Source organism: Sorex fumeus, unplaced genomic scaffold, assembly GCF_029834395.1.
Source record: "Sorex fumeus unplaced genomic scaffold, SorFum_2.1 ptg000086l, whole genome shotgun sequence".
NCBI classification, from domain to species: Eukaryota; Metazoa; Chordata; class Mammalia; order Eulipotyphla; family Soricidae; genus Sorex; species Sorex fumeus.
Genome location: NW_026606143.1, coordinates 7,519,952 through 7,543,220, shown reverse-complemented (window position 1 = coordinate 7,543,220; position 23,269 = coordinate 7,519,952). Strand labels below are relative to the sequence as shown.

The window sequence follows — 23,269 nt, the reverse complement described above, 5'->3', positions numbered from 1 at the left end:
GTGGCCCAAAAGACAAAACAAAAAAACTACAGATAAAATATTTTAAAATAAACCACTGATAGGACATTGACAGAGATTTAAGCCTGACAGAAGTCAACAATTTAGGTACCAGCTAAGGCAAGTATTTTACTAGTAAAAAAGGAAATATAATCACTGAAACCAATTTTTATGAGGAATAATTCATCTGGGTAATATGACATGCTGTTGAAATAATTACTTACAGAGTGGATGCCTCCAATTTCATTTTGTTTTAGAGAAAGCTATTAGTTACATAATGAGAATCCTGTGCAAATTGACAGTAGTAAGAAAAATAAGAATGAGAAAGAAACCAAATGCTTACGTGGAATGGGGTATGCAAACCGATCCGGGTGCTTGGTGATGAGGGTGTTTTTTATGTGTCTTCTCCCAACACCATGTGCACCTGTGTCGTTTGTTAAAGAGGAAAATGGAGAATTGTTAATACTAGTCATGAAATAGTCTGAAAACATGACTAAGTAAGCCATTTATATAATCCAACTTACCTAACAAGACCAGTGTTTTCCTTTTGAAGGCTGGCAGTTTTACGACTTCTTCATAAGTAACAAGATCTAATTGATCGAACACTAAAATGCAAAGATTTACAAGAAGGGTAAACTTATGGCAGGAATATGTCATCACTACAAAGTAGCTTACTGGCAGAACTACTGTGATGTAAAGTTAAAGCTATGTAAAGAAAAACTATGTCTGAAAAATGAGAAATTAAACTTATGATCTATAATGTTCCTGTCATTTAAGTCATATAGTCTTTTACATAGAGAGAGTAAACTAAGTCAGACAACTTTTCTGGAGAAATATCTCCTGTCTAGGCCCATGAAAATGCACTTTTGAACCAGAGGCCTCAAGAGATATGTTGGGCACATGCATTGAAGTGCAACTTGAAAAGATAGTGCAGATCTTCACATGCAGTATCCAACAAATCACCAGAATTCTTTGGAAGTCACATGCTGGTCATTTTGTTGCAATGATCAGAAATCAGCAATACTAAAAAAGAAAAAGGCTACAGAGAGTGATCAATATGAATAAAGCATAGATGCAACTAAAGTTCATCAAGAAAGAAGCCAGCCAGGTTATTTCTAGAGATGAAGGAGGAGGTGTAAAGGCAGCTGGTCTTTCACTACTGGGTCTTTTAACAGAGTTGTCCAAGGTAGCATGCTAGTCTTTCAATCTCAAGGTCTGCCACTATGCCTTCAAAAGCTTTTGAAATAGACATCTCACTGGTTTTGTGGTGACTCAGCTATGATTCTACGGGAGGTGAGAAGGGGAACATGCTTTCCTGGGCTCCAAAATTTGTCTACCTGTGTGCAAAATTCAGGAGGGACACAATGGAAAGAAGCATGGAGCAGAGCCTGAGCTTTGCATCCTTTGCAAAAGGGGAGTTCTCTGACTTTACAGACTGAGAAGAGTTTGAAAATAGTGATTTGGAAACCTGCCTGTTAATAAGACTATGACAAAACATTTTTTTTCCTGAGGGGATGATCACTTCTGTTGAAGTGTGAGGTGGTTCAATTCTCACACACATTTGAAAAATCTCAAAAGAAAGAGAAGATCCTGAAGCTATGTTTGCTGTGATTTTTTTTTGTGATTTGCCACCCAAATCTCTGGCACATAATAAAATTTCTTGAAATAAACTGCACAAACTGGATTCCAAGGATATAATAAGGGAATCCAGGAGGCCTCAGTTAAGCATTAGTAGCAGTTTTGACTCTCTGAGATAAAATGGCCAAATGCTTTAGCAACATTTCCCAAAGTGGGAGACGGGGCTACTAGATTGATCCAGGTCAGTTATGATGTAATTAAATTAAATTTTATTATATGATCATAATATTGTTATCATAACCATCCACTGTCCAATGTCGTCCCATTGTTCATAGATTTGCTCGAGCAGGCATCAGTAAGTCTCTCAACAAATTATGAGACTTGTTGTTACTGTTTTTGGCATATTAAATACATCACAGGTAGCTTGCCAGGCTCTCCAAGAGGGGTGGAGGAATTGAACCCGGGTCAGCTGCTTGCAAGGCAAACGCCCTACCCACTGTGCTTTTGCTCCCGTCCCTCATAACCATAATGGTATAAATATATATTATGTGATAGACTTTCAGATACATGAATTTTATGCAAAAAGGATTGTTATGATAACAATTTATATTATGATATATAACATTATTTATAATTTTATAAATATATCAAATATATCAAATATTATCATTATAAACATATTATATCCCAATTTGTACCAGTTGTTTCAGGTGCAACTAAGGGGGGGCTGTTTGTTGGCTTAAAAAGGGTCAATTTCCAGGGTGGGGCTGCTGACTGATTTTTTTTTTTTCTGAAAAGGGAGAGGCAGGCCAAATGAGTTTGGGAAGCTCTGGTCTAGAGTACCAGCTCAGTCCTTAACATTTGTGACCTTCCCTGTAGCAAAGAAGCATAAAATGTGAAATAGGATACTCTGGAAATGCAAAAGGTCAGAAACAAACAAAAGCATCATTCCTCAAATATTAAAAAAAAATATATATAATATGTTAAAATAAGGGTTAGTGCACGCTAATGGCTACTTGTGCTTTTGTTTTCTTGTGCTAGCATGATTCCATAGAGGTTGACTAAAAGTCTTTAAAGCATATTTTCTAGCAACAGCTACAAACCAAGAAATGTTTTCTGTGATTTGAATTGCAGACTCACAAAATCCAATAAACACGAGGCTCTCCATGTGACAGAACAGTGAGACGTGCTGTGCTGCTAATGGGGTAATAAGAGTTGCAAAACGAAAAGCACAAGTGCTATAGCATTTTTAAATACCAATTGCCCTGTGAGTGCTATTTCCATTAAGACAAAGTCTGCCTATGAAAGAGGTGTATCAACCAGCTGATGTACTTTATTATCTAAAAATTACCAAACATCTCACAGAAGAGCAAGATGATGATGGCTCAGAATCATCTATCTTGCTATGTATATATGCAGAAAGTTTTTGCTTTCTGAATGGTGTAGGTAACTCCTTTACCGGGCCCTAATGTCCATCTGACTGAATGGAGATTTGTCATTTTTAAAAAACACATCAAGAATGAGTTAGAGAGCAACAATGAAGATCACAAACAAATGAACAGTTGAGTACACAGCTATGTCTTCACTATGCATGAATAGCATGAGAAAGTTATTCTGGTCTAAATGAAATTATCAAGTGGTCACAGAACTGAGAGACAATAACAAAGAATATTGGAAAAGAAGACAAGGGATATAAGGAGAACACTTAAAAGCTGAACTTTAAAAGGTTTTAGGTTGTTTGCTGATTAAAAACTCAAATAAAAGGAAACCATCAAAAACAAAGAGGCATAATCACTCAACAGGTTACTTACATGCACAGAGGCCATTGGGAGGAAGACAGCATGAAAAATGTACAGGGGTCATTGAAATATGGCTTTTAATATATTAGTAAAATAAAAAGTATAATATGCACAAAAGAAATTTTATCATGCAATATTCTCAACACAAGGCAAATAAATCACATTAAGAAACAAATTCATTTTAATAGAAATTCAACAATAACCTTATATAAAAGCCAGTGTAATTTATACACAAGCATCTGCATTGAAATTTGGTCTGGAATTAGTTACAAGAACTTTGCTTTATGAAGTGTAGGTGGAGTTTTTTGCTTTTCATATAGTACCTTCCAGTACTGTTTGAAATTTCTAATCCTCTGTGCCTCTTACTATATTATTATTTGTATTGCTAATAGGACAGTGAAAGCATGGGTGACTTTTTGTTATCTTTAGAGATCGCTGTGTTCAAGGAAAAAGTTATAGCCTTTTAAAGTCAATAGTGCTAATTTGTTATATCAAGCATAACTGAAATACACTTATGACTGGTATTGCAGAAATCCTCTATGTTGTTATGTATATATGCAAACAGGGGCTCTTGGGGTACTTAAATACTACTTCCCAGGACTCTAATATTTAAAAATGAATTAATTAATACTATTTGTTTCTTTTATTATGGCTATATTATTAGCTGACAATATTATGGCATTTCAGGGGTATGGCCGAACACCTCTATATATGTTTAAGACTGGCTATACTCACAGCCAAAATTTCAGTGCCATCCATACATCCCACCTCCCTTTAACCCATTCCCTTCACCCTTGTTTTCCTCTGTAACCACATAGTTTTCACAAAGTCTGGGAGTTAGTTTTCTGGGTTTCCAGTTCATTTACTTTAGATATTCATATTCCACATGAGCAAAAACACCCAGTAATTGGAGACCTTTTTAAAAAAATGTTTACCTAAGTAACCTGATCTTAAACTGACTTCGGAGGAGCTAGGCTGAGGACATTTCAGTGTCTCAGGAAGATAGCTCTCCTAACAGTATAACAATGCTTTTTTCCATAAAATTCACACATCTGAAAGTCTTTCACACATTGCTGAAAATTTATTTGCTATAAACACAATGCACACCATAATCAAATCCATTCCCAAGGCGTCAGAAATACTGTCTGGCACAGCTTGTTCATATTAGTATGATTTCCTAGTAAACTATTCAATACTTCTAATGTTTGGGTAATTACTTTTCAATGGAATCTTTCCCATAAATGAGCCTTTAGTATTGACTCTTTAGTATTGATTCTTTGTATCAGTAACAAGTATCTTCAAGTAGACTGTCAACCTAACCTCCAATTACAAAGATTGCTATGCAGCTGATGGGTTTAAAAGTGGACCAGGTAGAAAATGGAGTGGTAAAGAGGCAGGGTCCTCGAGGGTGCATGCATACCCTAAAGGATCATCAACAGTCAAGAGTGTCACAGGAGAAAGTGAGTCTCATGTTACCAAGGCTCTGTTCTCTCAAGAAAATTCAGAAGCCGGCTTTTCTGTTAATTGATCCAATTTTCAAATGTAGTAACTGATTTAAATGATTAATAATTTTAAACACCATGTGTGTGGTGAAAAGCAAACTTTTTATGGTCATACTAGCTAATGATGAGATGATCACAACAGTATGTGAGAAGTGGACTACATGGTTTGAACATAATTCTGCTTGAACTAGATATGGGGCAATTCCTGATGACAGAAAAGGAAATAATCTGAGTATTTTCATTCTTAACAGTTTTAAAGAGCAACAAAATGCTCCTCCTTCACTCTGGCTACAGATAACTCTAGAATTTGATAATAAGGTTTGGATCTTTTCATCAATATATACGGAATTCTAAATGTACTGGAGCAGGAGACAAACCGTGGGGGCCTATAGGAAAAGTCCCCCTCTCCAATTAGGTTTTATAATTTGCGTCTGGAATATCCAGAAAAATCCTTCATCTCTAGTTTGATTTATGGTCTACGAATATACTTGGTTAGTCCTTGGTATTAAAGGATTTGGGATTTCAAAGATATTAAATCATCTCCCTACTGACAGAGGTCAACAGTATTTCTCTCTTTTACAAGCAATTTCTTTGGGGGATAGACTGGAGTCAAATATCTGGCAGTGTTTAGGGCTTACTCCTGGCTCTGTGCTTAGAGGGCATACCCCAGGCAGTGATCAGGAGACTATATATGGTGTCGCAATTGAACTGGGCCAGCTGCTTGCAAGGCAAGTGCCTTACCTCCTGTATTGGCTCACTGGCCTTAGATATTTTTTCTATAGGCAATACAGCCTATTAGCAGGAACTTCCATCATAGCTTAAAGCAGAATAGTTGAGGAAATACTTAATTTCCCTCCCAGAACATCTCATCTCTTTATTTATTTTAGATTTTTATTAGTGAAACACCATGAGGTACAGTTGTAGATTTACAAATTTTTGTGCTTGGGTTTCTATTATACTATGATCAAATACCCATTCCTCAACCAGTACCCATTCTCCACCACCACTGATCCCAGTATCCCTCCCACCCCTCGTCCCCCCCATCCCACCCTGCTTCTGTGGCAGGTCATTCCCCTTTGTTCTTTCTCTCCTTTTGGGTGCTGTGGTTTGAAAATGAACATCTCATCTCTTTAAAACTGAAGATACTAAGCAAATGGTTCTTCTGAACTTTATAATGAACAAAATGGAAGACCTGAAGAATCATTCAGAAAGTGACAGGAAGGTCCTGTGAGGTGGCATATTTCGGGAAGTTCAGAAAAAACTGGAACTCTTCTTTTGATCAGAAAAATTAAAGAGAGCTCCCCAAAGCGCAGATTTGTGGGTCAGGGTGGAAGAGACGGGAAGGAACCATAACAATGATATCCTGAGTAGGTAATCACAAATTGGCCTAAACACAAGTTCTATAGAGACTTAAGTGACACTGCCTGGACCTTATAAGCAGCTCACTCTACTGAAAGGAATGGAGGGCCAAGGTGCAGTGACAAATACTGACACAGAGAGGAACCAAAAGGAAAAAACAGGCTCTGAAGCTCCGGAAGTCCGTGGCACACCTTTCCTGCTTCTTGGTTTTAAGCTCACGTGAATCAATACAAACGGGTTTTGGTCAAAAGGTGCAATGTCAAAAGACAAAGCAGAAAAAGTAAGCCTGTTCCTTCTTTCTGATATTTTGACTTCTCCATGAAGGGTGAGAGGATAACCTTCAAACAAGGTGGGCAGTGTTTACCAATGTTCAAGCCTGTGACAATGGTGCAATGAAAGAATATTTGGTTTCATCAAAAAATACCCACTTGTCTGGCCTAATGAGAAAACTGGGAGCCAGCCACTGAATGGTAGAATTAGAAAAAGAGCTTTTTTTTTCTTTTTGGGTCACACCCTGCAATGCATAGGGGTTACTCCTGGCTCTGCACTCAGGAATTACTCCTGGCGGTGTTCAGGGGACCATATGGGATTCTAGGAATTGAACCCGGGTTGGCCGCATGCAAGGCAAATACCCACTGTGCCATCGCTCCAACCCCTAGAAAAGAGCTTTGAGGAACTAATCCAATTGATTCATGTTGAGGTTTTCGGGAGCCAAGTGATTGGCCCAAGTTACATGGTTGCTCCGGTGTACTAACCCCTGGCACCATAAGCTTACAGGTGAACTTGCAGAACCACTAAACACCACCTATGAAGTATTAGAAAAAAAAACAGGAACAAGATAGGGGATTCCCTGTGGTCAACAACTATAAAAAGGGCCCCAGACAACAATGAAAGACATTGGTTTCCAGATTGGTACTCCTGGCTCTGTACTCAGGATTTACTCCTAGCTATACTTAGTCTATTTGTATTATGGCCCTCCCTCCTGGCAAGCTCCTTAGATGAATGATTTTTTGTCAGCATTTTCTTTTCCCCTATCCCCCAAATGACTTCTAATTTTCCTCAGAGATGAATTAAATAATATTAATAGATTGAATATTCATATCCACAAGCCCTCCATTAGTGTCAATGAGGCAATTTATAGCCTTATAGTCACTTATTTGCTTTAAGTTTAAATTGACTTTAATATAATCTTTATATATCATTTAAAATATAACAAAACAAAATCTTAAGTTTTTCTACCAATTTATCTAATGTCAGCATGTTTTGTCAACCTTTTAAAAACATGGAAATATAGGTGTTTATGGAGACTTGCAGCCGCTGATATTTTGTATAAAACAATATTCTTCTGAGACTACTATAGTACATTGTTTAAATAATGTTACTTGAGCATTTATAATGAATAGTTGACAAATTATGTTTAATCTACCTTAAATACTTCTTCCCATTATAAAACAAACAAAAGCCATTTACCAGTGTTCTGTCATGGTACATAATTGGAAATGCTATGTTCTATTTGAAATAAAAATATGGTACATTTTTATTAAAAATAGCTAATCTCAAGGGAAAGACTTGTTTAACTGACCCATGTAAAAGTAAATCTGATGAGAAAGTTCAGTGTCTAAATAATTTTTCCTAATGAATGTTAACAACACATATTATACTGAAGAAAAATGTACCTCATGCATGTCAGAAGCAGTATATTGTCAACTTGGGTATGCATGATTACATTCAGTTAATTTTTTCCTACTTGCTTGAATTTTAAAATTACTTCTGAAATCCTGGAAAATAATCTCAATGTTGGATTTCAATTCCTCAGAAAAAGTTCCTTATAAAAGGATCAGTACAAAAGTTATTGAAAATAAGTAAATCCTACAACTGAATAGTTACCATGCATTTTTTTTCTCTTTCTTTTTCCTTTTTTGCCATGCTGGGGACCCAAATCCAAGTCCTCACACAAGCAAGGCAATTTTTGTGCCACTGAGTACATCCCTAGCCCACTCTACATTATTTTAACTTATGTCCTATCTTTTGAAAGTTCTACTGCAATGATAGATCATGACATTTTGATGTTCAATTCAGTTTTCAGCCAAACAAGGACTATTTTGCCTTTAAGTTGAATGTAAGTTTCCAGGAAGACAAACCTGTCACTAAAGAAAGGCAATGATGAGTTATTTGTTCCTTTTAGGAGGCAGGAAACACAGGGAGAGAAGATTAATCCCAGAAATTGACCAAACCAAGTTAGTATCCAATGCCACCTGAATCCTTTGAACCCAATCCCCTGCTAGCACTTTGTCAGAATGTAGCTTTGCCCTTAGAAATGTAACATAGGCATGTCCAGAGACTCAGCAAAAATCTAAAGGTCTCACTTCTCAAGAGAGAATGTCATGGATGTATGTCAGAACTCAATGGGTTCTTTGAGTTTCAGAGAATACCAATTACAAAAAGCATTTTCTTGCCACAAAGTATATTCTGTAAAATATCTGGCAAGTAACCAATATCACAACCACTGAGGGGGGAGGTGCCCTAAAGTTTTTAACAGCTGATGAAGATCTCATATGGCGGAATTCTGGGAGAGAGAATAGATTTCAATAGAAATCTATTTTGGTCTTTAAGATATTCAACTGCCAAATCAACAGTCGTGCTTTTCCCTACCTGCATTGTGCTTTGCCAAATATTTATCTTTGTACTGCTTCTTTTTCTTGCCAAACCAAGTACAGCTGGCCTGCTGTTCCTGTTTGGTCTTCTCCATGGCGATGCAAGCTACTCGCCTAGCACACAAAGAAAGAAAATAAAAACAAATATACGGTTCATGTTGAAAAATGAAAAGCCCTTATTTTGGAGTGTCTGGTAGGTGAATTTGCCCGAACACAGTCCTCACACTCTTTTCAAATCCTTCAGATACAAGTCATTGTTTGGGATTTATGACAATTTCCTAGACATGTTTAAAAACCAGGGACTTACAATAAAATGACATTGTGTTCTTTGAACATACACTAACTGAGAAGACAGATAAGAATCCTAAACACACAGTCACACCACACAAAGGAAAGAGTACGGAATTTCCAACTGTGAGGGGCCAGTTTTGAGTTCTAGTTCCAGTACTCAATCACGTTCAGAGTTGTTAGCTGATTTTCTAGGTAATTTTCTTGCATTAACTCCTTTAATCTTTCTGGCAACATGTGAAATTGTGATACCACTTTACAGATGAGGGGAATTAAAGGATTGTAAACTTATGTAATTTGCCCTAAACCACCACACAGCTAATAAGCTCTCACTTATTATTAGGCAAGTCTGGCACCAGAGCCGCTGCTCTTTGCTAGTACATTCGATTGGCAAGTTCCCTGACCTCTTGAGGCTTCTTGGGTGGCTGTTACAAAGGAGCAGAACAAAAACAGAAAAACACGTCTCTAGTACAATGCCAGGCACACAGTAGATGCTTAATGATGCTGCTACTACATGCTGACTCCAGTTTAAGATGGAAAAATACATTAAAATTAAACCTGCAGTTAAAATTCTAGCCAGAAAATTAAGATTTTGTTGGACTTGACTGTAGTGTGTAGAACTGGCAATTTCTGTTAGGGAGATGGAGGCTTTCTTAGGCTTAGTATAGGCAAATATTGGCCTTCAAAGGTATTACCAAAGGTTTTGCATACTACTTCATGATTTTTCTTGTGGCTAACCACAGGTCTGTGGCTGAACTGGATATAAGGAGAACCCAAAAATCACTATCATAATGCCCTACAGTGCTAATGAACATGGCAAGTTATTTTTCTATGAAGTTGTACTGATTTGTATTCCTGTTTAAGTAGTGTATGAAACTGACTGCTGTTTAATATCCTTGTTGAAACTTCATATTAACAATCGCTAATTTTAGTCATCATGGAACCAGAGAGAGATTTCATAGGGATTAAAGTGTTTACTTTGCCTGTGGCTGACTCCTGTTTGATTCCTGGCACTATGGAGGATCCCCTAAGCACGTCTAGGAGTGAACCCTGAGCACAGAATCAGGAGTAGCCCCTGAGCAACAGTGGGTGTGACCCCACACACTCTCCCTAACATAAAATGAATAAAATTTGAGTTATGATGGGCATATATGATTGAATCCACACTTTGCATCTCACTGATTATTCAGATGAGCACCACTCCATATGTATATCAGCTATTGGATTTCCTCTTAAAAAGTTCTGTTCAAGTCTTGACTACTTTCCTAGTCAGCTGTCTCTTTCTCACTGTTTTGCAAAAATTCTTGATATGGTCTATGTTATTATACCTTTGCCATTTACAATGGTGGCACATACTTTCTTCTATCTGTGGCTTGCCTGTTTGCTCCATTTATGGCTTCTTTTTATGAACATAACTTCTTTGCCTTAATTCAGTTAATTTAGCAATCTTTCCTTTTCTGGGAAGTATTTTGTACCTTTTCCTTTCTTATGCTGAGGACTGAGCCTGAAGCCTCCTATATGCAAAGCATGTGCTCTTTTATACTGGGTGATATCCCTGTTCTATTCCTAATATCTTGCCAAAGAACTCTTCCCTTGTCTGAGAAGGTATTCCTCAATATTACCTTCTTAAAGATTATAAACTTTTGTCTTCCACATTTTGGTACTTAATATACTCTTTGGAACCAGAATCCAGAATACTGGAGCCCAGAGAGAGAATGCTGTCCTGGAGTGTTCCTAGAAGAATTTCCCCTTCAGGAAGCCCTTTACATCTATGTTTATGTTTAACCAACACCATTAGATATGTAAAAGCCTAATCTAACTAAAGCATGTTCTCCTGATGCTTACTGGTTCTAAACAGTAAATACTGTAAGCTGAGGACAGTCAGGACTCTCAGACCAAGAAGCTGTTAGTTCCTTTATCCCATGCTTTTTCCTCTCTTCTGTCTTTTTTCTTAATCCCGGTGGCACCCCTGCTTCTGGCCTGCTCTGCCAGGGCTGGTCCCTGGCAATATATTGGAACTGAGTTTTGCATATGATATGAAGCTAGTGGTTCAGTTTCTTTCTTGTTTTGTTTTCCTAATGGATTCCTAACTGTCCTAGCCTAACTTAAGGAAAAGTCTATCCATTTCTCACCAGTGACCTTTTATTATTCATGGGAGTATTTGGGGGTTTTCTCTTCAACTGATCTGAACAGCTCTAAACCCATTCCTTATTAAGGAAATTACAATAGCTTTATAATAAGTCTTGGCATCCTATAGAATAAAGTCACCCTCTATGTTCTTCCAGAAGAACATATTTCTGACCCTGTACATTTCCATGAACATTTTATAATTAGCTTGTTTCTCTCAAAACCTGTTGGGATCCTGGTTTTGACTGCCCTGAAGCGCTGAATTTATTTAGGAAGAACAGACAGGTTTATACAGACAGGTTTATACTTTAAAATCCACGCATAGAGTATGTCCCTCCATTTTTGGTAGATATTTTTGATGGCTCAATAAATTTTATGATCTATAATGTAAACATATTGAACATCTTTGTTATATTGGTTCCTAGACTGCTGTTTTTTCTTATAAAAGGTTTTGAAAATAGGATTACATTTTTTAAATGCTGCATATTTTCAAACATAGAGAAGATTAGAGAATAATGAGTCTCAAATACTACAAACCAGCTTCAACATTAATGAACTCATTGCTTATTTTTATTTATTTATAATCCACCCACCCTTATTATCTTATAAGTATGTTTGCATCATTTCCTCCAAAAACATTCTTAAATTCTCTTAAAGTCTCTAGGTTACCCTCTCTTTCACCTTTCTGCCTTGCAATTTATTTGTTGCTGAAACTGTCCCATAGTTTCCAAATCTGGATTTCACTGATTTCATTCCTCTAGTGCCTTTACTACATTTCCTCTGTCTCTTGAATTTCCTAAAATAGGTAATTAGTTTTAGATGTCTGACCAGAGTTCTATTCCCCCAACCCCCCAAGTATATATTATTAAGGTGTCATAGGTGGTAGTATGCTTGGTATATAATTTTAAAATTAATATTTTATTAAAACTTCCTGTTTGGGGCTGGAGCAATAATACAGTGGGTAGGGCGTTTGCCTTGCATGCGGCCGGCCTGGGTACAATGCCCGGCATCCCATACGGTCCTCCCAGCACCGCCAGGGGTAATTCCTGAGTACAGAGACAGGAGTAACCCAAGCATCGCTGGATGTGGCCCAAAAAAGCAAAAAAAAAAAATCTTCCTGTTGCTGATAAATGTAACTGATTTTTGTATGTTTATACTCAAAACTCAAAAAACTCACATTAATTATAAACTTCTGTCAGTAGATTCCTCTGAATTTCTACATATAGAACCGTATTATTCCCCACTAAAATATTTTCCAATAGTGTTCACTATAGGCTTATTTTAACCTCTATTAGGTTAAGGATACAGTTTTTGAATGCTGTAATTGTAAGTAGATGCTGAATTTTAACGAATACTTCTCTGCATCTATTGATATGATCATATAGATTTTCCTCTTTAGCCTGTTAATATGGTGAATTACATTGATTGGTTTTCAAATGATGAATTGGCTGTGTATCCAGGTACAACCCCACTGAATATATTAGTAATATATCTGGATATATTACTCTTTATCTATTCTGCTGGAATCAATTTGCCCATATTAGAGTGGGGGTTGGGATAAGCCACAGTCAGCTGTGCTCAGGGTTGACTCCTGGCTCTGTGCTCAGGGATCACTCCTGGTATACAGGGAACCAGCCACATACAGTGCTAGGATAGTACCAGTATAATGCTTTTTTTTTTCTTTTTGTGTCACACCCACTGATGCTCATAGCTGACTCCTGGCTCTGCACTCAGGAATCACTCCTGGTGATACTCAGGGGACCATATGGGATGCTGGGAGTCAAACCCAGGTTGGCCACATGCAAGGCAAACGCCCTACCCACTGTGCTATCGCTCCAGCCCCAAATGTCTTACATTCTGTACTATCTTGTCGGCTCAGTTTGCCAATGTTTTACTGAGGACTTATACATTAGATTATTTCCCAAGTTTTCAGAAATAATTTTCAAAGCTCACAAGGGATGACGATCTCTAGTTAACATTTCTTAAATTTCCATCATTGAATTTTAGTATCAGGGTAACGCTGGCATCAAGAAATATGGTGGCAAATGTTCTTTCACATTCGTGAAGAGACTAACTTCCATGTCCCTTCTCTCTCTTGTTCATTGAGGGTTTTCTAGTTTTTTCTTTAGGAAAAAGACACCTTTTGGAAAATATTGTGAGCTCCCAGCAACAGCATCAAAGTCAACTCCATAAGCTGCTTTTGTAAGCATACAGAGGAGGCTGATGAAGTCTTTGCTCTGGGAATCCTTTCATTCTTAAAGTGAAGCATAGAATTGTCAGTCTTAATTGCCGCTTCTGTGAGGCATGGGATCTTTGAAAACAAACAGAAGTGAGGCATTTTCTACAGGTTAAAAAAAAAAACAAAGTCCTGATCATGTGAAGCTTATGTTACACTGTATAGAGTATCTTATAATAAATGTGGTTAAGCTTAAAACAAAATGTTCCCAGCAAAAATTTGTGGTGTGGCCACTTGTGGAATAACGTCAGAGGAATGAAATAGATTTTTACCAGCCTCTTAGGAAAAGAATAGGATTTCTTTGAGTTCAGGTACAGGGAAACTATGTTAGGGTTTGGGTCTGTCTGGAGGGAAATTTCAAAACCATGCCTAACATTTTATTGCTGCCTTGGATGAGGCAAAGGAAGGAATGAAATGTTCAGGAACTCAAAACAGATCAAAGGACTAGATTGATGTGCCTTGTCAAGTAAGATGAAATTTACCCAGAATAAACAAAGTGAGGCATTTGGGTCCAAAACAATTGGTTTCTTGTCTACAGGATATGAAAAAATGTGACTAGGAAGCAAAACATTTGAACAAAGCTTCCAGGTCTGGCTGCCAGTATTGTTTCAAGTCTTTTAACTGATTCAAATCATGTTGGGACTGCCTGCTCACTGCCATTCTAGAGACCAATTCTGTTTCCTGTCCATGGACTCTGTTCCTGTTCCTCAGCTGGGAATGCTTCTAAACCCTCAAGTCATGTTCAACAGCCCGTGGGCCTCTTTCCACTGGAATGATTATCCCAGTTAGAATCCTTTCCTCTACAGTTTTTGCAACATTTTAAAAAAAGAAAGTTTTAAAAAGATGTATTTATTTTGATTTTGGGGCCACACCTAGCAGTACTCATGGCTTACTCCCAGCTCTGCACCCAGGGATCACTCCTGGTAGGCTCTGGGGGACCATATGGGGTGCCCGGGAATGAACCTGGGTTGGCTGCATATGAGGCAAAAGCACCCTACCTGCTGTACTATGGCTCTGGCCGAGTTTTCAGAACTTTCGTATGTTTTCATTAAAAGAATAGGGAATAAACTGAACATACTTAAAATATATTAAAATATACAATGTCATCAATTTTGACACATGTACACAACTCACAAGGTGTACAACACATGTACACAAGCTACCACAAGGAAGAGAACCAATTTTCATCATCCCACCTTCCTCCTGAGGAAGGATCCTTTCCTTACCCCTGAGGTCACCATTAGCACTACAGGTTCATTTTGCATCTCCAGGAATTTGACAGAAATGGACTCATTTGGTATGTTCCTTATTTTTTTTAATTTTGCCCTGAATTCTTTCTCACAGCATGGTTTTGAGGTTCGTCTCTACTAAAGTATTGCCTGTTTATCCTCTTTATTGCGGCAAAGCTTCCCATTGTGTGAATGTCATGATTTATTTATTCACCTGTTGATGAAAACCTTAAAGAATTTTAGTCACTCTCCTAAGTGTGGGTCTGAGTTTTTCATTTTGTCCCTGCATTTCTCTGTTGTTCTTGGGCATTCCTTTTTTTGTGTCACACCCAGTGATGCTCAGGGGTTACTTCTGGCTCTGCACTCAGGAATTACCCCTGGCGGTGCTTGGGGGAACCATATGGAATGCCGGGGATCAAACCCAGGTTGGGCCGTGTTGCAAGGCAAATGCCTTCCCTGCTGTACTATCGTTCTGGCCCCAAGCTTATTAATTTTTAAAAATCAGGTAAGCATAGAACTTACCAGTCTTAGAACTGGTATCTCTTGCAGCCAGAGAGATAGTAAAGCACATAGGGTGATACTTTGCACATGGCCTACCCTAGTCTGATTGCCAGAACCATTTACGGTCCCCTGAGCTCTTTCAGGAGAGATCCTTGAGTAGAGAGCCAGAAGGAAGCCCTGAGTGTCCCCAAGTGTGGCCCCCAAAGAAAACAATATAAAACTAAACCAAACAAAACCCCCTCCATGTCTCCTAGCTGCAGTGGGAGAAGTGGGTTTGCTTTTATTTCTGCTGTCTGTCACTTCGGCTCAGTGTCTCAATCATGTCTTGTTTGTTTTCATGTGTGCCTCCACATTTTGCCTCACTGGCTACTGCCCTGGCAATAGCTACTGTGAGGGTTAGAAGGCATTCTAGGATGAAGCTTAGGGGAAGAGTGCTCTCTTTCAGCGACTTCCTTTCAGTTAATACAAATATCTGGAATTATTAGTAAAACGGTGAAGTGTGTGGCTGGAGCTTCCTGGCTCTCCCCAGATTGGTAGTCCGATCTGTAAACCCACGCAATATGGTCTGGCAGCCAGGGCAGTTTTCAGGGAACTCAGCCCTCCCTTGCCTCTAGTCTTTTGTTTGGCTTAGTAACAACGATGCTTCTCTACAGTCCCCTGGTGTTAAAGGAGAGTAAGAGCAGGCTCTCAGCTTGCTTTGAAAAGTGGGGCAGGGATAATCTTTCGCTGTCATTACAGTGTGGGGGGAGGTCTCCAAACAGATTCCCCTTCCTGCCTGCTGGTGCCTCAGGTTTGAACCTTGGTCGCCTGGCACAGAAGTGCTGAGTAACAGAAATATCCTTGTGACTAAATGGGCTATCTGGCACCCTACCCTTTCGTTTATCACTTGGATGGCTCATTCTCAGACAAAAACTGATCACTGAGTTACCCACTACTTAATCAATTTTGTTTTGGTGGTGGTGTTTTGTTTTTGGACCATGCCTGGTGTTGCTCAGGGCTTACTCACTCGCTTTACCTAGTGAATGTTTGTGTGTGTGTGTTGTTGTTGTTGTTGTTTTGTTTTATTTTGTTTGGGGGACACACCTGGCAGTGCTCAGGTTAACTCCTGGCTCTGTGAACAGGGATCACTCCTGGCGGGGCCCTGGGGATGACATGCGGATCCAGGGGTAGAACCTGGGTCTGCTATGTGCAAGGCAAATGCCCTGCTCATTGTACTATCTCTTCAGGCTAATTAATGTTTTTTTTCTTTTGGCAATTAAAAAATTATTTTCTATAGCATCTTTTATTCATTTATTATTATTGGTTTTTTTTTGTTTAGGGGCCATACCTGGCAGTGCCCATGACTTACTCCTGGCTCCGTGCTCAGGGGTGCTCAGGTGAGCACATGAGTGCTAGTGATCAAATCTGGTTCAGCCACAATCAAAGGCAAATGCCTTACCCACTTTATTATCTTTCTGGCTCCCATAAAGCCCTTTTTACTTTATATTTTTTTTCAGTGGGGGAGTGATCCAAACAACTGAGTCTTCCATGACAGGAAATAGAAATCAAATCTGCTTTCCCTGCTGCTATTTCTCAGGACGGGTTTCTAGGTGTCAGTGAAGTACTATATTTAGAGATGATCTCTCTGACTAAGAAGTGGCTAGAATCTATATAATTATTTCCAACCAGTGCTCAGATGAGTGATACTCAAGAACACATTCTGTAAACCTTAAATATCAGTAACAGAATGACATCATTAGCATCAAAGTGACTTAGAAATCATTCTTCCTGCTTATGTTTAAACTATTTCATGATGAGCAGAATGAAAGACCTGGCCGGATGCAAAGCCAACTTCCTCTACCACTTCCACTTCCGCCTGTAAAATGATGGTGTTGGAAGTTTTTTGTTTTTTTAAATCAGCTTTCACGCACTTTTGCTTTTGAGTTCTAACGTTCCCACTTGAAGAGGAGTTGAGGGAAAATATAAGTTAGCTGAAGAAGGCAATCAAGTAGGAGATTCACTGAGAGGCCCCATTAATTCATGAGAGAAATGGTGAAAAAATTTAAGTGTCTATGGACTTGATGACTTTGTGATCTCTGAGCTAGGTTCAAATATTTTGGCACAGAGCCTAACGGCCATTATATTTCTGTCACCTAAAACAAAATTCAGAAGATTTCTGCTATTTTATCAAAGGACAAACAGTCAATATTTGGGGGGGAGGGGAGTTCAACTTGTAACAATAAGAGCATATAGAGATTTTCACCAAATATGTAGCCACTGGGACTCCTCTTTCCTCAGATAAACCTATCTATAATCTGGCCTCAGTTAAACCTATCTATAATCTGGGCTGAGGATGAAGTCCAATGTCAGAATACTTGCCTTGCATGTGTGAAGACCTGGGTTTGATCCTGGGCACCACACATAAACAAAGTGTCAGGAAACTGACTTGACCTACTTTCACTTAAATTTTCTAATACACAATGCATTTTATTATTTTTTATTTTTTATTTTGGGGCCACACTCCGCTATGCTCAGGGCTTATTCCTGTCTCTGCGCTCAGGGATCACTCCTGGTGGGACTTGGGGACCGTATGTGGTGCTGGGGCTTGAATCTGGGTTAGCTGCATGCAAGGCAAGAACCTTATCTGCCATTCTATTCCTTCGGTCCCACAAACACATTTTATTTATTTAAAAACTTTCCTATTTTATTAAAGAATCATGATTTACAAAGTTTAAATAGTTGAATTTTAGACATATAATGTTCTAGCACTAATTTTACCACCAGTGTCAAGGCTTCTGATTGATTTTTCTCCTAGTACGGAAACACATCTTCAAATATCCTGCATGACACCACAACACACCATCTGAGTCTTTTGCTGCTGGTGGAGTGGAACAGTAGTGGTGAGAACATTCTGAGAAGCAGAGAGAGAGAGTGGGGGCAGGTGTGGAAAATGGTCATTCTAAAAGGGCTGAAACAGCACGGAGTAGTGGAGAGTTTTTCAAAGCCAATCTTTCTGGAAGTGGGTGATATCACCCTCTGGGGAGGGTCCTGGGCTGATAGGGGATGGTTAACAGTGACCTTGGATACTACTGGGAGGGGGATGCTTTCCGTGTTTGCTTAAGAAAGGTTGATTTCCAGGGCAGTGCTGAATGATTCCCACCCCACCCCGAACAGGGGGCAGTAGGCCAAATCAGTGAGGGAACCTCTGTATTAAGAGAATACTACGAGACTGAGGTTAGTCACTCTACCTCTCTCTGGGTTTTCCTTTCCTTAGAGGTGGAAGGAGGATCTGACTATGATCAGCTCACTGGATGCTGAGGATTGAGAATTCTTGGATGACTAATTTGAGTTTTGGTTGCATAGCAGAGGCAGAAATAAAGTTCAAATATTTGATACTATGAAACAACAATAAAAAGTTGAAAATGGGTGGGCAGGGCTTCATTTTTATTATAAAACAGAACAATACAAACATACCATTCCAGGGCCAAGGTGCTAGCTTAGAGGGCTAGTGTACATGTTTGCATGTGTGAGTTCTGGTTCATTCCCCAGTATCACATGGTCCCCCAAGCATCACTATAAATGACACCCCTCTCCCCGCTAGCATTGATCTTTGAGTAGACCCTGAACACCACTGGTTGGACAAGGTCCCCAAAGCAAAAACTAACACCTCCCAGGACAAACAAACAAGCAAATGAAGAAACAAATCATACCATTCCTGAAGTTCAGGAGAAGGAATGAGGCCTGCAGTTCCATTTTTGGAGTTTTCCAGTTTACCCTGCCACCAATTGTGATCATCCTTACTAATAATCTGGATAATGTCACCAACTCTGAAGCGAATTCCAGCTTCTTTGCAGGGGATGAGATCATCCTTGGCTGGATCATATTCAAATTGTGCTCTTACATAGATCTATAAGACAGGAGTTTGTAAGAAAGGATGCCAATGTGTGAGAGAAAACAGTGCTACTAACCACACACTAAGACTACTAATACAAACAGGACATAAGATTCAGGCGAAAGCAAAAATGACGCATGGCAATACAATACACAATATTGCTACTGCTGGAAACAATGTGCTTCCTTTGATATGGAGAGATTCAAATCCTTGCTGTTTCATTTGGAGGCTACCATTAAAGTACCTCATAAAGACTTAATTCCTGCTTTCATTCTAGCAGAATAGGCCAATAATTATGAAGAAGTATGCTTATATAGATAATCTGTAATGCTGAGCTGACTGCCTTTAAGCCACAAATCCAAGCATCTGGGGTAGGTTTTGCCCTTATAGCGCACAGGATACAAAACTAGCAAGAAGAATTCTATTGATCAACTTAAATGTGATTCAAACACATTTTGTAAAGCTTGTGAACTTAAAGTAATTTTTCAAAAAGGGTTAAGGTTTTATAATTTACTCTTTGGAAAGAAGAAAATGGAATTAGAATTCCAGCTTTGCCAATACAGCACTTGAAATCAGCATGATTTCAAGATGGTCAGAGTTAAAGGCTCTGAGTTTTATGAACTGAAAATGTAGTTAGGAAACACTATAAAAGGAAAGATTAGCATATAAAGGGTTATCTAGAGCAGTATTTTATGAATTACTGGATTTCTGGATGCTTTAAAATAAGGTGCTTGATAGCCAATGTTGAATCAATTATACAATCTTAAAACTAAACTGGGGGTGAATTTCACTAGGTGCTAATTTATGCAAAGCTTAACTCCAGACAAGATTACTTTAAATGCCACATTTCCAGAAAAATGCCATAAAAGTCTATCTCTTGAAATTAAATTTGAATACTAATGTTTAAGTCACTGTAAAACCAACCTGAGAGCTTGAACTAGCGAATGTTTCTGTTTAAGTAAATCCAGCCTATAAAATTAACAAGTCTCTGAATTTGCATTTAAATTTAAATTCATAGTTTTTAAAGTATTGGCAAGCTAATAACAAGCAGCACTTTGGTTTTTTCATGTGTTTGAACTAACAGACACATATTATAATATAAAGCCAAGATATATATGCTCATATTTTTCATTGAAAGTGGCTTTTAGAAATATACATACAAACACAAATGAAGAAAAATCTTCAAATTTCAAAGAATGATTGCCTAAAAAGTGGTCATTAGCAAGTACGTTTTAGTTATTCTATGAATTTTGGAACCTTTAAAATTTTTCCACCTCAGAGAGAGGGATCCCCAAAGATCCCCAAAGGCTGAATTCATACTGATTGACACAAAATTATCAGGTTGAAATTACAATAACCATTACAGCTATAGAGATGTAAGGAAAGGCTCTTTATAAAGAGAATTAGTCATGTGTAATGTGTTAAAATGAAATGGTACAAGCTCTTAATGCTCAAATGTTATGGTCTAAAACGCAGACATTATGGGATGGAAAGAGTTAATAAAGGATTGGCTATTAGCAGCTCAGTTTAGAGAAGTGTCTATAGAGGATAGCTATTCACCTGTCGTCCTTTTGGTTGGGTAGTTGATGGCAAGTCCTGTAGAATAAAGCCAACCCAGGAGAAAAATTTTCATTTACTTGTCAAGAGTACAAAGTAATTTGTGTGTTCTGTTACAATCTGTCTTTCTTAAATGAGCTATATTTAAGTAGTAAAGAAGTCATATACATTATTTCATTTCTCAATAATGTTGAGTTATCAAAAAAGTCAAACCCAGGCCATTTAGCAGCAAGCTGAAGAAAGCAGTTAAGTTTAAGCAGAGAGAAAATGTGTTCTTAAGAAATAACTCAGCATCTTCAACACAAAAGCCACTGCAAGTGAAATAACCTATGGGAAAAATCTCCAAACTACAAAAAGCTGTTGCCCTTTTCAACATAGCCACTGCTGTCATTTGGCTTTGGAAAATTACAGTGGCTACAAGGACTTTCACCATTGTCAAAAATATGGAATGTTAACCGTTATAAATGAATTCCTTTAGTAGCCTATTTTGCAGTTAGAAATAAAAGTTGAAGGACATGTTCTTCCATAAGTTCTCTTACTGTTAGCTTTCCATTTGAGATCATTGCTAAGTTATTAAGATTTTCCTGATTTTTAAAAAGTGAGTCTCTTTTTAAAGTGCAAATTATGAGGAAAAAAAAGCGATACTGCTGCATCATTGGAACTCTCAATCATTTTCACAGCAATATCAGCAACTTAGAGATTTTATTAACCCCAAATATTTTACATTTGTTCAGGTAAATTTCAAATATCTTTTTTATATTCCCAAATGGGTAATTCTGAAACATGTATGAAACAAGTCCAAGTGTAAAGTACTTTGTGTTAAAGATGTGATAACAGCGTGGCTTAAGTGCAGTTTGAAGCCAGTTCCTTTTGCTTTTCATATTCAGGCAAGGCTTGTAATTCACAAAAATATGTGCACGTACCACAATAACAGAGGGCACACCAATTCATAAACTTAGATAGCGGAAACTAAAACACGTTGCTGATATCACTCAGAATAGACAACTACAAAGCCCAAGAGTACCCCAGTGCCTCCTTGACAAAATCCTCATATTTCTTTGTCTTTTTTAAATTAAAAAATACTTAGAAATGTCAATAAATTCTCATTTGGATTCTTTGCATAGGTTTGCACAAAGTCATAAATACTAATGGAAAGGAGGGGGCAGAGGAACAGAAATAATTTTAGGATGACCAAAGCAGTCGTGAATGAAATTTCTTCACATTCAACTCAGAAAAGGGAGTTTTTTCATCAGAAGAAAAAGTTGGAGGAGAAAAATAAGATCTCCCAGGAGTAAACTGCATTGTAGCTGTAGTAGCCTTGTATATCGGCAGAAGACAGTATTCCACTGAACACACGGAACTAGGACACTCATGGCAGGTGGCACCAACAAAATTGTCACACTTGGCTGTGTGGAGCTAGAGTTCTTACCGAAACAGAATTGTTAGTGCTGCTATGACCATTAGCTGGGGACTGTCTGGAAGTGGAGGGGGAATCTCTCTGAAATAAGACACAAGGTTCATTAACACAGAACACCAGCACAGAAACAGAAATATTCACATCAACAATTACAACTACAGTCTGACAGCCATTTCCTTTGAGGTTTTCACTAGAAAGGTGCTACACTTTCTGACTTACTTGCATGACTTCACAGAAATATGAAAAAACTTGCAGTTAGAAGAGTCCCATATTGCAGGTGATGACTGGAAATTTAGTAAGTAATAAATTTTTTTCCCTGTCACCCATTTTCTCCAACCTTTGCTTTCTTTACATTAAGGTTCAGAAAATTGCCTAGATCTTAAAGCCCTAGCCATCAAGTACCATAGAACAACAGATGGGACCAGAAAATGACCTTGTTGAAGATCCCAATTGCCTTACTTTTAGGAAAACTTAGGCTTAAAAGTATTTATCATTTTTTAAGGTATCTTTGTATCCCAAATTCCTGAAGGCCTCAATTTGAAGTGAAACAAACCTTTAATAAAAAGACTTCTCATTTTGCAACCACCTTAACACTCTTCCAGTATAAATATTGCTAAAAAGGCGAAGAAAGAGAGAAATGGACCAGAGAAGAAACCTTCATTGCTCAACTCATTTTATCAGGTTGATTAATGCAGTCATCTTAAGCCCATGATAAATATTACGCTCTGGCAAAGAGTCCGGGAGTCCTAGTTCCTCGCCCTAGATCTGAGCTCCTTGATTACAACCTCTACCGACTCAGCAGTCTCCAACTCCTTTCCTGGCTCCAGTACCTAATTGTACAAAGCAAATTTAATGATAAGAACAAGAAGAGGTCAGAAGGAAGTATTGACACATTTTTGGTTTAGTAGAGTTCTTTGAAATGGACATGTCTATTTAAAAGATACCTGGTTGATTCTTTTCCCCACCCTATATTTAAGAAAAACATGTACAACTGCTTTGTCTTTAAAATAATGGAGTCCCTTCAAGAGGCAATCTAGGTCAATGGGCAGTCGGATGAGAGTAAAAGGTGTGGAGACCCGCTCTTTTCCTGAGGACCTTAGTGTTGCTGTGAAGATGGCCAGAGAACTTTCTCTGGCCTGTGTTACTCTTGCTGC

General features: G+C 38.2%; 1 protein-coding gene across 14 annotated transcripts in view; it reads right to left on the bottom strand.

Annotated features, from left to right (window-relative positions):
• CASK (calcium/calmodulin dependent serine protein kinase) overlaps window positions 1-23,269 on the bottom strand; it is a 998,363-nt gene that overhangs the window by 527,673 nt on the left and 447,421 nt on the right. For 5 of the 14 annotated variants that reach the window (XR_008794862.1, XM_056131339.1, XM_056131342.1 and 2 more), the window contains 6 exons: window positions 22,128-22,196; window positions 20,702-20,737; window positions 18,960-19,156; window positions 8,888-9,003; window positions 522-602; window positions 341-421 (listed from right to left, as the gene is read on the bottom strand). Coding sequence is in view for 13 of the 14 variants with exons in the window: in XM_056131339.1 (XP_055987314.1) it covers window positions 341-421; window positions 522-602; window positions 8,888-9,003; window positions 18,960-19,156; window positions 20,702-20,737; window positions 22,128-22,196 (580 nt within the window). In the remaining variant the exon portion in view is untranslated. The remainder of the gene's footprint in view (window positions 1-340; window positions 422-521; window positions 603-8,887; window positions 9,004-18,959; window positions 19,157-20,701; window positions 20,738-22,127; window positions 22,197-23,269) is intronic. The other 9 variants (XM_056131340.1, XM_056131343.1, XM_056131347.1 and 6 more) reach the window with 7 other exon arrangements.